Source organism: Balaenoptera acutorostrata, chromosome 17 (genome assembly GCF_949987535.1).
Source record: "Balaenoptera acutorostrata chromosome 17, mBalAcu1.1, whole genome shotgun sequence".
NCBI lineage: Eukaryota > Metazoa > Chordata > Mammalia > Artiodactyla > Balaenopteridae > Balaenoptera > Balaenoptera acutorostrata.
Genome location: NC_080080.1, coordinates 1,688,242 through 1,702,870, shown reverse-complemented (window position 1 = coordinate 1,702,870; position 14,629 = coordinate 1,688,242). Strand labels below are relative to the sequence as shown.

Sequence of the window (14,629 nt, the reverse complement as noted above, 5' to 3'; positions counted from 1 at the left end):
AGGGTCTGACCGTAGCTCGGGTGCAGGGGCAGCAGCAGGCCTGTGATGCTGTAGGTCTGGGCCCACAGGTGACCCCGCGGCCGAGGAGTGGTCCCCGTGGAGCGTGTGCTCCAGCACCTGCGGCGAGGGCTGGCAGACCCGCACGCGCTTCTGCGTGTCGTCCTCCTACAGCACGCAGTGCAGCGGGCCCCTGCGGGAGCAGCGGCTGTGCAACAACTCCGCCGTGTGTCCAGGTGGGCGGCGCGCCGTGGGGGGGGCGTGGATAACAGGAGCAGGGGGCGGGGCTTCCGGGTCGGGGGGCGGGGCGTCAGGGGCGGGTGACCGGGCTGCGGGCTCGGGCAGACAGGGGTCGCAGAGTGTTCTGTTCCTTCCGCAGTGCATGGCGCCTGGGACGAGTGGTCGCCTTGGAGCCTGTGCTCCAGCACCTGCGGCCGCGGCTTCCGGGACCGCACGCGCACCTGCAGGCCACCCCAGTTTGGAGGCAACCCCTGTGAGGGCCCGGAGAAGCAAACCAAGTTCTGCAACATCGCTCTGTGCCCTGGTAGGTGAGAGGGAGGGCGCTGGGTGAGGTGGGACAGGGGCGGGAAGGGAAGGGAAGGACCCAGTGGGCCACCGGCCAGCCCCGGGAGCCCCGCTTTGCCTGCTCAGACCCACCTGCTAGGGGGCTCAGAGGTTGGAACCTCAGGCTGTGATCAGGCTGAGGGTTGGAGACCTTGGGGCGTTCTCACTCGCGTCCCGTGGGCGTTGGGGTGATGGGCCCTCTTGGGTGTCACACCCGTGCCTCAGACTTCGTGGGGGTGTGGTGGCCACACCTGTGGGGTGTTCACGCCTGTGCCCCAGGCTGGGTGTGGGCCCTGGCTGTTCACGCTGCCCTCCCGTCCCCTTCCTCCCCTGGGCCGGGCAGTGGATGGAAACTGGAATGAGTGGTCAAGCTGGAGCTCGTGCTCCGCCAGCTGTTCTCAGGGCCGGCAGCAGCGCACGCGCGAGTGCAACGGTCCTTCGTACGGGGGCGCCGAGTGCCAGGGCCACTGGGTGGAAACGCGAGACTGCTTCCTGCAGCAGTGTCCAGGTCAGGGCCATGCTCCAGGGCCTGCGGGTGGGGGGATCTGGCGGGCGTGAGCCACTCGGGAGGGGTGAGACCCCGGGGGGCTCATGGTGGGCCCTTGTACACGGCCCCGGGGATGTGGGGGGCCGGGGGGGTGACCGTGAGGGACCAGTGCACGTGAGGCGTTTGTCTTATCCTGTGTCAGTCTGAGCTCTGGCTTCCCCTCCCTGGGTCTCGACTTCTTTCTCCTCGTGGCTTCCTGCCCCTACGTCCCTGTGTCCGCACCCTCCTCATCCCCATCCTCGTGGCTCTGTGCATGGCCGTGTCCCACAGTGGATGGGAAGTGGCAGGTCTGGACGTCGTGGGGCGGCTGCAGTGTCACATGTGGAGGTGGCACACAGCGGCGGGAACGCGCCTGCTTGGGGCCCTTCTTTGGGGGAGCAGCCTGCCGGGGCCCACAAGATGAATACCGGCAGTGCAGTGCCCAGCGGTGTCCCGGTGAGTGTCCCACACACCCACCCCACGGCTGGACTCTGGGGAGGGGCCTTCTGAGTGACGGGGGAGGGAGCTTGGAGCTTAGCTCTACTGGGGAAAGACTCCCCCTCGTGAGGATAGATGTCCTGCAGGGGTCTTGGTCTTCCTGACCCTGCTGCCAGGTCTCGGCCCACCCCCCGTACCCCGCCGCCACTCACATTTCTAGCCCCTTGGCAGAGCCCCATGAGATCTGTGATGAGGACAACTTGGGCGCTGTGATCTGGAAGGAGACCCCGGCGGGAGAGGTGGCTGCAGTCCGGTGTCCTCGCAACGCCACAGGTGAGGGCCGATGGGGCAGGTGTTGTGCGGGGCTCTTGTCGCTTCCTCACAGAGATGCATGGAAGGCACGGAGATGCCCCTACAGGCCCGCCCACGGAGCTATCAGCTCAGGGCACGTGGCCCAGACCCTGCCCAGGCAGCCCTGTGCACACAGAGGCTGGTGCAGTACAGGCGGGGGCCCGGGGCCACCGCGTCCTGAGAGCTCACCAGGAGCCAACGCCAGCATGAAGCCCTTTAGTGCGATGTCCCACAAAGTCACCCATTTACACGTGGGAAACTGAGGCACAGAGGAGTTAACACACTTGCCCTGGGCTTGGGGGCCCTTAAGTGAGAAGTCGGCTTTGAACACCATCATCTTAATCCCCGTGCAGCCCTGTGGAGTGATGGGAGGTGTGGAAAAAGCAGGGTGGGTTCCCAGAAGGGGCTCGGCGCATCAAGCTCGGGCAGACAGCTTGGTTTTGGTTGGCTTGGTTTTCTTCGCCCCTCTTATCTGAGGAGTGTGTGCAGTTTTTTACCCCTGTTTGCTGTGTGACATCCAGGAAGTGACTTAACCTCTCTGAACTTTGGTTTTCCTTCTGTAAAACAAGTGTGTTGTGAGTTCCGCACCACCCGACAGGGCTGGTCCACGTGGTGGAGGCTGTGTATTTCCAGCTGTGGTTGTAGCCCCCCTACCCAGAATAATACATGTTCTGGGTAGCGTCTTACAAATACAGGGAAGCCAAATGAATAAAATACAAGTCACAGAACGGCGTGACTCCTCTGGCCTTTTGTCTGCGTGTGTGACCCTCTCATTTTGATGCTGCACCATGCTGTGGAGCAGGTGTGCTGTCCGGCCCCGTGGCTCCTGTTGGATGACTGGGTTGTGGCAGTTCCCTAGGGCCACCACCGCTGTGTGTGTGCACAGCTGTGGCTGGCTCCCTGGGAGTAAGCTCTGAGTCATAGGCTGTGCCCGTGTTCCAGGCCGTCGACACCTGATACCAGTCAGCCCCAAGGCTGCCCAGTGTCCGCAGCACACCCGGGCCATCGGGGGCCCCTGATCCCAGGGGTGGAGCTAGGCAGGGGCCAGGCCGTTGGTTCTCCCCAGGGCTCTGGATAGGAAGGGGCTCCAGGAGAGGCCCTGGGCTGAGCACTGAAGCCCCTCACTCGGCCCAGGGCTCTGCCTCCACGCCGGTGGGCTGCCTGCAGGTTTGGCTCCTGCCAGGTTCTGGTGCTTGGCCTGTGGCGTCTGCGCAGAAATGCTTTGAGTGAGGGAATTCCCTGGCGGTCCAATGGTTAGGACTCCGAGCTCTCATCGATGAGGGCCAGGGTTCAATCCCTGGTTGGGGAACTAAAATCCCACAAGCCACGCGGCCAAACAAAACAAAACAAACAAACAAACAAAAGAAACAAACAAACAAACATTAAAAAAAAGAAATGTTGTGAGTGAAAGAAACCAAGGGAGGCCCGGCCCCCACGCCAGCTCTGCTCTTGGACTGAGGCCACAGGCGAGTGCCTGCTTCTAGGGCTGTAGGGTCTCACCCAGAGGGGCTTGTGCCTGGGAGCCAGGGATGGGACTCCCACCCCGGACGTGGGCATCTACCAGAGAAGTGGGAGGCAGAGCTGACCCACCGTCTCCCCAGGCCTCATCCTGCGACGCTGTGAGCTGGACGAGGAGGGCATCGCCTACTGGGAGCCCCCCACCTACATCCGCTGTATCTCCATCGACTACCGAAACATCCAGATGATGGTGAGGCCGGCCCCGGGGCCTCCCGCCCCACCCATCACTCCAGGGCTCACCTCTGCCCTCCGTCCTCACACATAACCCTGTGTCCCCAGTGGCACGCTCTGTGGACGTGAGTCAGCCATGGCCACTGGCTGCGGGCTGCAGAGGACCCTCTGGGCATGGGAGGTCCTTGGTACCTGCAGAGTCATGGCACTCATACCCTCCACCTCCCCAGACCCGGGAGCACCTGGCAAAGGCTCAGCGCGGGCTGCCCGGAGAGGGGGTCTCCGAGGTCATCCAGACACTGGTAGAGATCTCCCAGGACGGGACCAGCTACAGCGGGGACCTGCTCTCCACCATCGATGTCCTGAGGAACATGACAGAGATCTTCCGGAGGGCGTACTACAGCCCCACCCCGGGGGATGTACAGGTGGGCGCCCAGGAGGGCGGTCCTCCACCCCAGCCTTAGACGGAGCCCTGACCTCAGATAGAGCTCTGACCCTGGTCCCACGCTGAGCCCTGACCCTGGTCACATTCTGAGCCGTGATTCTGGTGCCTTATTCTCTGCTCACTGGCCTTTCTTCCTCTTCCTTTCAGAACTTTGTCCAGATCATCAGCAACCTGCTGGCGGAGGAGAACCGGGACAAGTGGGAGGAGGCCCAGCTGGTAGGGACGCCAGGCTGGGACTCTTGCGGTTAGAGCAGCAGGATGGGCACGGGCGTCTCTGGTGGCTCCCTGAGCCCCAGCCCAGCTCAGGGTGGGGTCTTGGGTTCAAATCCCAGCACAGCCTCTGCCAGTCTCGTGGCTTTGAGGAAGTCACTTATCCTTCTGAACCTTGGCTTCCCCGCCCGTCGGAGGGCAGTGGCTCACCACGTGGGGCTCAGGGAGGGGTGTGAGAAAGCGTGTTGGCCGTGGGGTACACACCAGGACGTGGCGGTTCTTTCTCATCTGGAGAAATTGGCCCGCCTCCCTTCCTCCCAGGCTGACCTGGAACCTGCCAACACTCCTGTGCCCAGGGCAGCACCTGGAGTGGGGACTGCAGCGGCCAGAGACCCTCTGCTCTCCTCCCAGCTGGACCCCTGGCCACCGGGCTGGAGCGCAGCAGCCCCTCTGGGCTCAAGTGTTCTCGTCCACACAATGGCGATGGAGACTCAGGTCCCCATCTGCTTCCCAAGTCAGGTCCAGAGCCCTGTGGGGCTAGGGAGTGACCGACAGGACCCTGATAAGGAGGGAACAGATGAGGGAACGAGGCCGGCGGAGGCAGAGCAGCGAGAGGGCGTGTCCCTGCTGGGGTGCAGGGGTCTTCGGGGACCCTGAGCTCCAGTGGTCGGTGTTCTCGGCGGGGCTGCTCCCCACCATCTCCCTGACCCCCGCCTCCCCTCCAGATGGGCCCCAACGCCAAGGAGCTGTTCCGGCTGGTGGAGGACTTCGTGGACGTCATCGGCTTCCGCATGAAGGACTTGCGGGACGCGTACCAGGTGACAGACAACCTGGGTAAGCCCAGCCCTCGCTGCACCGACCTCCAGGCCCCTGCCCCGCAGCCCTGGGCAGGGCGCTTCGGCCTCAGTTTCCTTGTCTATAAACAAGCAGCGCCAGATGCCTCCTGCAGGACCCCCGGGCCGGGTTCTAAGATGACCTCTGTATCCTCAGGTGCACAGACCCGAGTCTTCTGACGATGGTCTGATGTGACCCCGGGAGGGGGTCGGCGTAGGGGCTTTCAGACCCAGACGAGGTCCTGGAGACCTCGAATCGTGGGGCACACCAGGAAGCCCCAGCCACAGCCAGCCCCTTGCTTCCACCTCCCTGGGGCTGGGGGCCCACCTGGACTTGTCCTCACCCCCCCGGTGCCCTCTCTGTGCAGGGACCTTGAAGGCAGGACTACGTAGTCCTCCGCTCCCAGAAGCGGCTTGTCAGAGGGGCCTGGCTCCACCCAGCTCCGTGGCGTTGACCGACTCTCTAAAATGGGAAGGCAGGAGCGCTGGCCTTGTGGGGTCAGGAGGAGCAGTAGATGGGCCTGGGACCTGAGAGCTCAGTGGTGACTGTCAGCACAAATACTACACAGTTACATTTAATGATTGTCATCAACGTCCCCTTAAATAGCTCTCTTGGGCCACATTTGTCAAGTCCTCCCTGTTTTGGGGCACCTCCCCAGACAATCTCCATTGTCAGGGTTCCTCCTCACAGTGGGGAACCCAGGAGTGGGCGCTGGACCCGGCTGTGGTCCTAACAGCACCAAGGAGGGAGATTGTCACATCCCTTGCAGAGACACTCGGGCCTCTAGTGACATATCCTAGGTCAGCTGTGCTGCATTAGCACACACTTGGGGACCTGCCTGGGCCGGGACAAACGTTCGCTAAGCTGGAGGTTCCCAGAGTACTGGCTGGCCCTGCCTTTCTGCCTTAGAGCTCAGGACCCCGGAGCTGGGGAGACCTCTGAGGCCAGGGGATCGGGGACAGCCGTCATCTCGCAGGTGGGGAGACTCGGGCCTGGGGGTCAGGGGCTAATGGAGGTCACCCGGCAGGTGGGATCACTGGTGGTACCAGGCCGGCTGGGCCTTCCTTCCCTTCCTTCCCTTCCTCGCTGGGCTGACTGGGCCTTTCTTCACGGCGAGATGGGAGTGGCCCAGAGAGGGGAGAGCTTTTATGCAGCCGTGCGTGAGCGGGCATGGGACCGGGTGGCTACTGCAGCTCTCAGCCCCCCTGGCCCAGGACCTCAGTGTGCAGGCTGGTTCCCCAGCCGCCTAGCCCCGCCCATGGCCCCTGGAGGGGCTCTCAGGGCCCACCCTTTGTCACCAAAGGAGGCCCTGGACTCCTTCCCATTAGTCCTCATTAGCCATCCCACCCCACGCACCCTCACACCCCCAGTCACCCCCTAGCCCCCCCACTCACACACCCGTGTACCCTACACGCCTACACACCCTACACGCTGTGTGCCCCATGCACCCATACACCCCATGCACCCTGTGCACCCTAGACCCCCAATTCACCCCCTACACCCCTCATATACTCACATACCCATGTACCCTACACCCCGTGCGCCCCATGCACCCATACACCCCCATTCACCCCCTATACCCCACACATATACTCACACACCCATGTACCCTACACCCTGTGTGCCCCATGCACCCTGCACACCGTGCACTCCATGCACCCATGCACCCCCATTCACCCCCTATACCCCATGCATATACTCACACACCCACGTACCCTACACCCCGTGTGCCCCATGCACCCATACAACCCCATTCACCCCCTATACCCCACGCATATACTCACACACCCATGTACCCTACACCCCGTGCGCCCCATGCACCCATACACCCCCATTCACCCCCTATACCCCACGCATATACTCACACACCCATGTACCCTACACCCCGTGCACCCCATGCACCCATACACCCCCATTCACCCCCTATACCCCACGCATATACTCACACACCCATGTACCCTACACCCTGCGTGCCCCATGCACCCCGCACACCGTGCACTCCATGCACCCATGCACCCCCATTCACCCCCTATACCCCACGCATATACTCACACACCCGTGTACCCTACACCCTGCGCACCCCATGCACCCATACACCCCCATTCACCCCCTATACCCCACGCATATACTCACACACCCATGTACCCTACGCCCTGTGTGCCCCATGCACCCCGCACACCGTGCACTCCATGCACCCATGCACCCCCATTCACTCCCTATACCCCACGCATATACTCACACACCCATGTACCCTACACCCCGTGTGCCCCATGCACGCATACACCCCCATTTATCCCCTATACCCCACGCATATACTCACACACCCATGTACCCTACACCCTGTGTGCCCCATGCACCCCACACACCGTGCACTCCATGCACCCATGCACCCCCGTTCACCCCCTATACCCCACGCATATACTCACACACCCCAGGCACTCTGCGCACCCATATGCCCTGTACACCCCACACAGCCTACACATCATACACTCCCTACACCCTGCTGCTGGAACACTTGCCCCAGGAATCCAAGCAGCCTGACCCCCTCCAGGTCTTTATCCAGAGGCCACCTCCTCAGGGAGGGCTTCCTGGCCACCCTGCTTGGAGGTGCCCCGCCCAGGGGTCAGCGCTGCCCAGCAGGCCACAGTCCACCTGCTTCTTCTCTGCTTGGGCCACTGTCTGTCCCCCCCGCTCCCTGTCGGCTCTGGGAGAGGGTCTCGCTTTCCTCTGCATCCTCAGCGTTAGAATAGTCCCAGGCACATGGTTGGGGTTCGGAAGCGTGTGGCGCGGATGAATTTGCTTATTCATTCTGTCCTTGGGGAGGGCCTCAGCCACAGAGGGCCAGCCATGTGCTGGGCAGGGCCCCCAGAGAGGGGCGCCCGTCCCTCTTGCAGGGAAGGTGCCCTGGGCCCCAGAGCTGACCACACACGTGCAGGGAGGGCATGGCCGGTGGGGGAGGGGGGCACGGCCGGGTAAGCCAGGCCTGGAGGGGCACAAGAGTGCGGGCAGGCGCTGCACCAGCAAAGTTATGGAGGTGGGCGTCAGCTGGTCAGTGGGGTTTTGCTGGGGAAGAGGCCCCAGGGTTGGGGGAAGGCCAGGTGACAGCCCGGCAGGCGAGGCTGTTGGTTCCTAAGCCCCTACCCCTTCCCCCTACACCTAAGGCCGCCCCGGTGCAGACCCCGACCCAGGCCGTGGGTGGTGGGTGAGGGGAGCAGTGTCTGCCTGGAGTGGGTGGGCCTGGAATGAAAGGGCTCAGAGACGATGGGACCCCACTCCGCCCCTTCCTGTCCTCCCAGGCCCGTCTGCCGCTTCATCTCTGGGAAGCCTGGGGTGGGGCTGGACAGAGCCCACCAGGGCTGGTGTCTTCAGGAGGCCTGCCAGGCGCCCACAGGGAGAGCTCGGGAGAAACGGCTACAGGCTGCCAGCTCTCCCTGCCCTGGCCTCTCCCCGAACGTGCTGTGTCCCCGCAGCCCATCCCCCTCCACCCTGAGTGGAGCCCTTCCCCACACCCAGCACCTTCCTTCCCGGGTCCCCTCTCCACCTTGGTCCATCTGTTGGCCCCTTTACAGTCCCGGCCCTGTGAGGGGGGATCTGTCCCTGTCCCTGTTACAGAGCAGAGCCCAAAGGGGGAGGGCTGCGCTCCAGTGTCCCAGGGAGGGGCACCAAGGTGGACACCACGCCCTGTGGGTCCCTCTGTGGCCGCAGACCTGCCCGCAGAACCCGTCTCTGGCGCCTCTGGGGCCACGGGGACTGGGTCCAGGCCTGGGTCCTCATAAGGGCCATGGGGCTCCTGCTGGGGTGGGAGTGTCATTTGAGGGCTTGGAAGGAACCAGGAAGTCGCCCGGGCCCTGGACCTCGTGGGGAGGCTGGTGTCAGGCTCCCGCCTGGCTGGGTGGCCCCGTGCGCGCTGCACCCACTCTGAGCCAGGAGCACCCCCGTGTCGTGGTCCTGGGCTCTGGGGCCCACTCCCCGTCCCAGGGCCGAGGCTCCTCTCGTGAGCCAGCTTTGCGTCTCACCGTCTCTGTCTCCCTTTGTCTCTGTCGCCTCTTGCTGCCTCCCGAACCCCAGTCCTCAGCATCCATAAGCTCCCGGCCAGTGGAGCCACGGACATCAGCTTCCCTATGAAGGGCTGGCGGGCCACGGGCGACTGGGCCAAGGTGCCAGAGGACAGGGTCACTGTGTCCAAGAGCGTCTTCTCCACGGGGCTGGCAGGTGAGGAGCCTCGGGGTGTGGGAGGGGCCCCCCAGAGTCTGAGGCTCCCCCCCAGGAAGTTCCTTCTGGAGTCTGGCCTGCTGCTTCAAGGGCTAGGGTGGCATCCGTCTCTTCTCAGTGTTCCCCGGGTTGCCCCCTCCTCCAGGAAGCCCTCCCTGCCCTCCCTGTGTTGGGAGGCTCCCAGGCAATCTTGGCTGAATGGACCAATGCACCCCCTCACCGCAGGGAGGGAGAGGGTCTTGCCTGGAGTCACACAGCAGGTGACTCTGGTTCCCAGGAAGATGAACTGTGCCCTGCCAGTCCCCGGGTCTCAGGAGTCACTCGGGGGACCCAGGCAGTGCTGTGTCCGCAGTCGGGGGGACATACACTCCCCTTGCCCAAGCAGGGTCCCGGTTTGTGGGTGGCCGGGAGGAGGGTGACCGCAGTGCTGTCTTCCAGAGGCTGATGACTCGTCCGTGTTCGTGGTGGGCACCGTGCTCTACAGAAACCTGGGCAGCTTCCTGGCCCTGCAGAGGTGGGTGCCGCGGGCACACGGGGTGGGGGTCAGGGAGGCCAGGCCTGGGGGAGGTGAGGGCGCAGAGCTCCCGGCCCCGACACGGCCCACCGGCTCTCCCCCAGGAACACGACCGTCCTGAACTCCAAGGTCATCTCGGTGACCGTGAAGCCCCCTCCCCGCTCCCTGCTCACACCCTTGGAGATCGAGTTCGCCCACATGTACAACGTGAGTGCCCTCCGTGTGCACGTCTGCGTGCGTGTGCCCCTCCGCCTGATCCCACGTGTGGTGTGTGCTCACACGTCTCCACCTCGCGTCAGCCTTGAGAGAGAGCTCCCTTACTCCCGAGTGACAGGTGGGGATACAGGCTGGCAGAGCTGCGGGGACTTGCCCAGGGTCACCCAGCAGGGCCGTGTGGGAGCTGAGGCTCCACCCCGCCCCATCGGCCTGGCCGTTCCCTCAGGGAAGAGAGAGCCAGCCTCTGCTGAGAAACGCATCTGCCGCGGCCTCGCGGACCCCCTCGCGGACCCTCTACACCCTGCTCCTTGGCGCTTTCCCTCGGGCCTCAGAGCAGCCGGCCCCACGAAGCCCTAGGACCAGCCGAGAGCCAGGAGCCGCCCCGGTTACCCAGCCAGGACAGGGCAGCGCCAGGCCAGGCTGTGGGAAGAGCCGGGCCTTCCTTTCCCGCCGTGAGGCCTTGGGCCTCGCTCAGCCTCTCTGTGCCTTGGCTCCCTCCCTTACCAAGTGGGAACCCTGCTGTTACGACACCGCAGCCCTCGGGACAGGGGTGTCTGCTGAGCCCCACCTGTGCCCCCTGACCCCAGGCTTTCCGTGTTAGCCCATTTTGCGTCCAGCTGCACTGGTCACCTGGGCATCTAGAGCTGGGCTTCGGCCGCTGCTGTCCGGCCCTGCTCAGAGAGGGGACAGAAGATACCCAAAGCCACACAGCAGGGTTAGGGGCCGAGCCAGTCCCCCCCTGCTCTGGGCCTCAGTTCCTCCTCCTCAAACTCTGTCTCTGGGGAACAGCGGAGGGAGGGCGCCTGGCACGCCCACGGGTGGACCCCACAGTGACCCTCGGGTGCGGCTCATAGGGCGGCAGGTGGCCTGACCCCTCCCCTCTCTCCAGGGCACCACCAACCAGACCTGTATCCTGTGGGATGAGACGGATGTGTAAGTTCATCTGGGCTTTGTGGCCTCGGGCCCTCGGGGCTGACTTGGTGGGGGGATGGGGGAGGAGGCTGACCCAGTAGGAGAGGGACATGGGCTTCGGGTTCAGGGCCTCCGACCGTCCCCCCGACCCCGTCTGTCAAGCACGGTCTCTCCCTGCCTAGTTCAGGCTCTGAGGCAGCAGGGCGCGCACCCAGCCGGCCTCGCGCTCCTCCCAGGGAAGTCCACCGTCAGGGGTCCCGAGGGGTGTGGAGGTCCCGAGGGGCGTGGGGGTCCCCCGGACCAGGTGACAGGCAGCAGCACCGCCACGGGCTGGGGCAGCTGGGTGAGACCCAGAGGGATCAGAGAGGAAGCAGAGGCGGGGGCTTCTGGGGCCCCGGGCCCGGTTCCCTGTCCAGCACGCGGCGCCAACCTGCGCCGCAGTGTGGCGAGTACAGGTGGGCGCGGGGCATTGGTCTGGACTGGCCGGGCTGTGATTCGGGGTCACAGGGCCGTGTGGGCACCCAGAGCAGGGTGTCCTCCCAGACCCAAGGAGGCGAAGGGAAAGGTAGGTGGGGTCTCGTGTAGTCACAGGGAAGAGTTTGTGCAAAGGCCCTAAAGTGGGGGCAGCCCTCAGAGGTGAGGAGGGTCAGAATCTGGGGAGACTGGGCAGGAGAGAGCTTAATGTCTGGATCCTGATGGGCCAGGGGGGCCTGGGGAGGGCTGGGCCTTCCCCGCAAGGGGTTTGGTATCCGTTGAGGAGGGGGTGGTCAGAGAGCTGCGTGTCATTGTTACCACCCGCCTCGCTCAGCCCTGGCACCGCCAGTCCCCGGGCCAGCACCCGGGCCAGGGGGTACATGTGGCGAGTCCCTCACACTATGGGCAGTGCAGTGACGAAGGTGCGTCCCGGGGAGGTCAGGGGAGGCTCCCGGAGTGGCTGACACTCAAGGAGGACACATTTCCCTGCAGAGAACGTGAGGGAGGGGTCTCGGGCAGAAGCACAGTTTGAGCAAGTGTGGAGGCTGGAAGGTACAGGAGGAACAGGAGGCGTGGCCAGGAAGAGCAGGCAGCTAGAGAGGCGCAGGGGTGCGGGGAGGCTGCAGGGGCCATGGGGCCACTTTGTAGGGGCAGTGTGCCGGGAACCATGGGAACTTGGGGAGGGATGTGATCATTGTGTATCCATCCATCCATCCACCCATCCATCCATCCATCCATCCATCCATCCCCCATTCATCTATCCATCCACCCACCCACCCTTCTATCCATCCATCCACCCCCCCATCCATCCACGCATCCACCCATCCATCCACCCACTCACCCACCTATCTACCCACCCACCCACTCATCCACCCATCCACCCCCCCATCCATCCATCCCCCATTCATCTATCCATCCACCCACCCACCCTTCTATCCGTCTATCTACCCACTTACCTATCCTCCCACCCACCTATCTACCTATCCATTCACTCATCCACCCATCCACGCCACCCATCCATCCATCCATCTATCCATCCACCCACCCATCTACCCACCCATTCACTCATCCACCCATCCACCCCCTCATCCATCCACCCATCCATCCATCCATCCCCCAATCATCTATCCATCCACCCACCCACCCACCCTTCTATCCATCTATCTACCCACTTACCTACCTATCCATTCACTCATCCACCCGTCCACCCCCCCATCCATCCAACTATCCATCCATCCATCCACCCACCCACCTATCTACCCACCCACTCACTCATCCCCCCATCCATCCACCCACCCATCCCCCCATCCATCCACCCACCCATCCATCCATCCATCCACCCACCCATCTACCCACCCACTCACTCATCCACCCATCCACCCCGCCATCCATCCATCCATCCACCCATCCATCCACCCACCCACCCACCAATCTACCCATCTACCTACCCACCCACCCACCTATCCCCCAGTGATTACTGACCACTGACAAGGCACTCCTCTACAAGGTCCTGGCCCTCAGCCTCCTCCTATGCCTGATGAGTAGGAACAGGAAATTAGGAACGTATAGATCCCTGTGAAACTGTCAGGGCGTGCCACATGCCAAGAAGTGGAGGCAGTGGATCTAGTGGCAGGTGGGGCGAGGTGACTTTCAGAGCAGGTTCACAGAAGCCTCTCTAGGGTGGTGTTTGAGCAGAGGCCTGACACAGCACTGTACACGTGGGTGTCTGGGGACAAGCATTCTGGCAGAAGGAACAGGCAGTGCAAAGGCCCCGTGTGTGCAGGGAGTGTGCAGGGCCATAGGGCAGACTGCACTGCCCTTTCCCACTCTGGCTCTGAGGGTGTGAGGACAGGGTCTGGGGCCGGGAGCTGGGCTGGGGGAGAGCTGGGGCGGACCCTGTAACCCTGGGAAACTGGCCCTCTGGCTTTGGTTGTTGTCGACTGTTTTTCTCTGGATTTCACAAGCGGCATAAACTCTTTGTACAAAACGGGGTATCAGAAAAGGGTGAAAAGAGAAAAAATGAGAAAGAGGGCCCACGTTCTCACAGTACCCAGGCTGGCCCCGCTGGCCATCGTGAGAGGTTGTGCAGCGGCGGCAGTCCATCCCTGATGTCAGCACAAGCCCCTCCCCACAGCCCAGAAACCCTCCCAAGAGGCTGTTCAAAGGCTGCCCGCAGCTCCCTGGCGGTGCCCGGTTCACCCAGCGGCCCAGCATCCTCGCTTGGACAGCGCTGCTCACATTTCTGGTCGTCCCCTTGGCTTTGAGTCCCCCAGACCGTTCCAAGGTCTTGGTAGTGAATTGCTTTCCAGAGAGGTGGACCCATCCCCTTTGCTCTCCCAGGGCAGCACGTTGTGAGAGGTCTGGCTAGCCTAGTGTCAAGTTCACTGTCTTTGGGGCTGATGGTCTGGGGCAGATTCCACCCTCCAGAAGCCTCAGCCTTCCATCCCCGTGGCGGAGTCTGCCTGCTTGCATGTGAGAGCAGAGTGGGGAAAGGACAGCGGCCAGGTCCACGGGTGCTCACCCCTGGCCGTGGCCTCCACTTGCCCTTCCGCTCTCAGGTGTGGGGAGCCCACCCACCGCCCCAGGCCTGCTTTGCCCACCGCCGGTCACCTCTGGATAGATGGGATCGTTACGGTCTCTGCACCTCGGTTCAGGGCCCCGAGGACAGTGGGGAGGTGACAACAGCTGTGCTGTTTGAAGCCCCCTGAAACGCATTTTGCCCACGAGCTCCCTGTGCAGTCCTGGGTGCAGCCCCGGGAGCCCTGCTGACTGTGCCTATTACCTCTGGGGAACCTGAGGCTCCAGAAGGACTGTGGTCCAGCTCAGAGTGGGGACTGAGGCATCTGATCCAGAGCTGGACAGCCTGGGACCCAGAGGCTGACAGTGGGGGAGGGGGGCCACGGGGAGAAGGTGGCTGGCTCTGTCCCCTCCGCCGCCCTCCCCCCCTGCTCTGTGCGGGACAGCACCTCCTTCCACCGCAGGGCGGGGCCGCTTCTCACATAAATGGGCTCAGAGGAGCCAAGGGTTTCCCAGGTGACCTGAAATGGGGACCAGGGACAGGGCCCCAGGTCTGTTTCCACCAGTGTGCCCAGAGATCAGGTCTGTGCCGGTGTGGGCTTGTGTTTGTGTGTGTTTGGATGAGAAAGGGTCTCACGTGTCTGCAGAATTGTGTGTGTGGGGGAGGTGCCAGTGGGGGGTGAGAGCCATCAGTGACCATCAGCTGAGAAGTAGTGACCTTCTGACCCAT

At 63.4% G+C, this 14,629-nt stretch overlaps 1 protein-coding gene across 4 annotated transcripts in view; it reads left to right on the top strand.

Annotated features, from left to right (window-relative positions):
* Nucleotides 1–14,629, top strand: part of ADGRB1 (adhesion G protein-coupled receptor B1) — an 83,559-nt gene that overhangs the window by 25,425 nt on the left and 43,505 nt on the right. For all 4 annotated transcript variants that reach the window (XM_057531653.1, XM_057531652.1, XM_057531651.1 and 1 more), the window contains exons 5-17: nucleotides 69–233; nucleotides 377–541; nucleotides 905–1,069; nucleotides 1,379–1,543; nucleotides 1,757–1,858; nucleotides 3,478–3,584; nucleotides 3,796–3,990; nucleotides 4,158–4,226; nucleotides 4,946–5,054; nucleotides 9,123–9,266; nucleotides 9,705–9,780; nucleotides 9,885–9,987; nucleotides 10,886–10,929. In XM_057531653.1, the coding sequence (XP_057387636.1) occupies nucleotides 69–233; nucleotides 377–541; nucleotides 905–1,069; nucleotides 1,379–1,543; nucleotides 1,757–1,858; nucleotides 3,478–3,584; nucleotides 3,796–3,990; nucleotides 4,158–4,226; nucleotides 4,946–5,054; nucleotides 9,123–9,266; nucleotides 9,705–9,780; nucleotides 9,885–9,987; nucleotides 10,886–10,929 (1,609 nt within the window). The remainder of the gene's footprint in view (nucleotides 1–68; nucleotides 234–376; nucleotides 542–904; nucleotides 1,070–1,378; nucleotides 1,544–1,756; nucleotides 1,859–3,477; nucleotides 3,585–3,795; nucleotides 3,991–4,157; nucleotides 4,227–4,945; nucleotides 5,055–9,122; nucleotides 9,267–9,704; nucleotides 9,781–9,884; nucleotides 9,988–10,885; nucleotides 10,930–14,629) is intronic.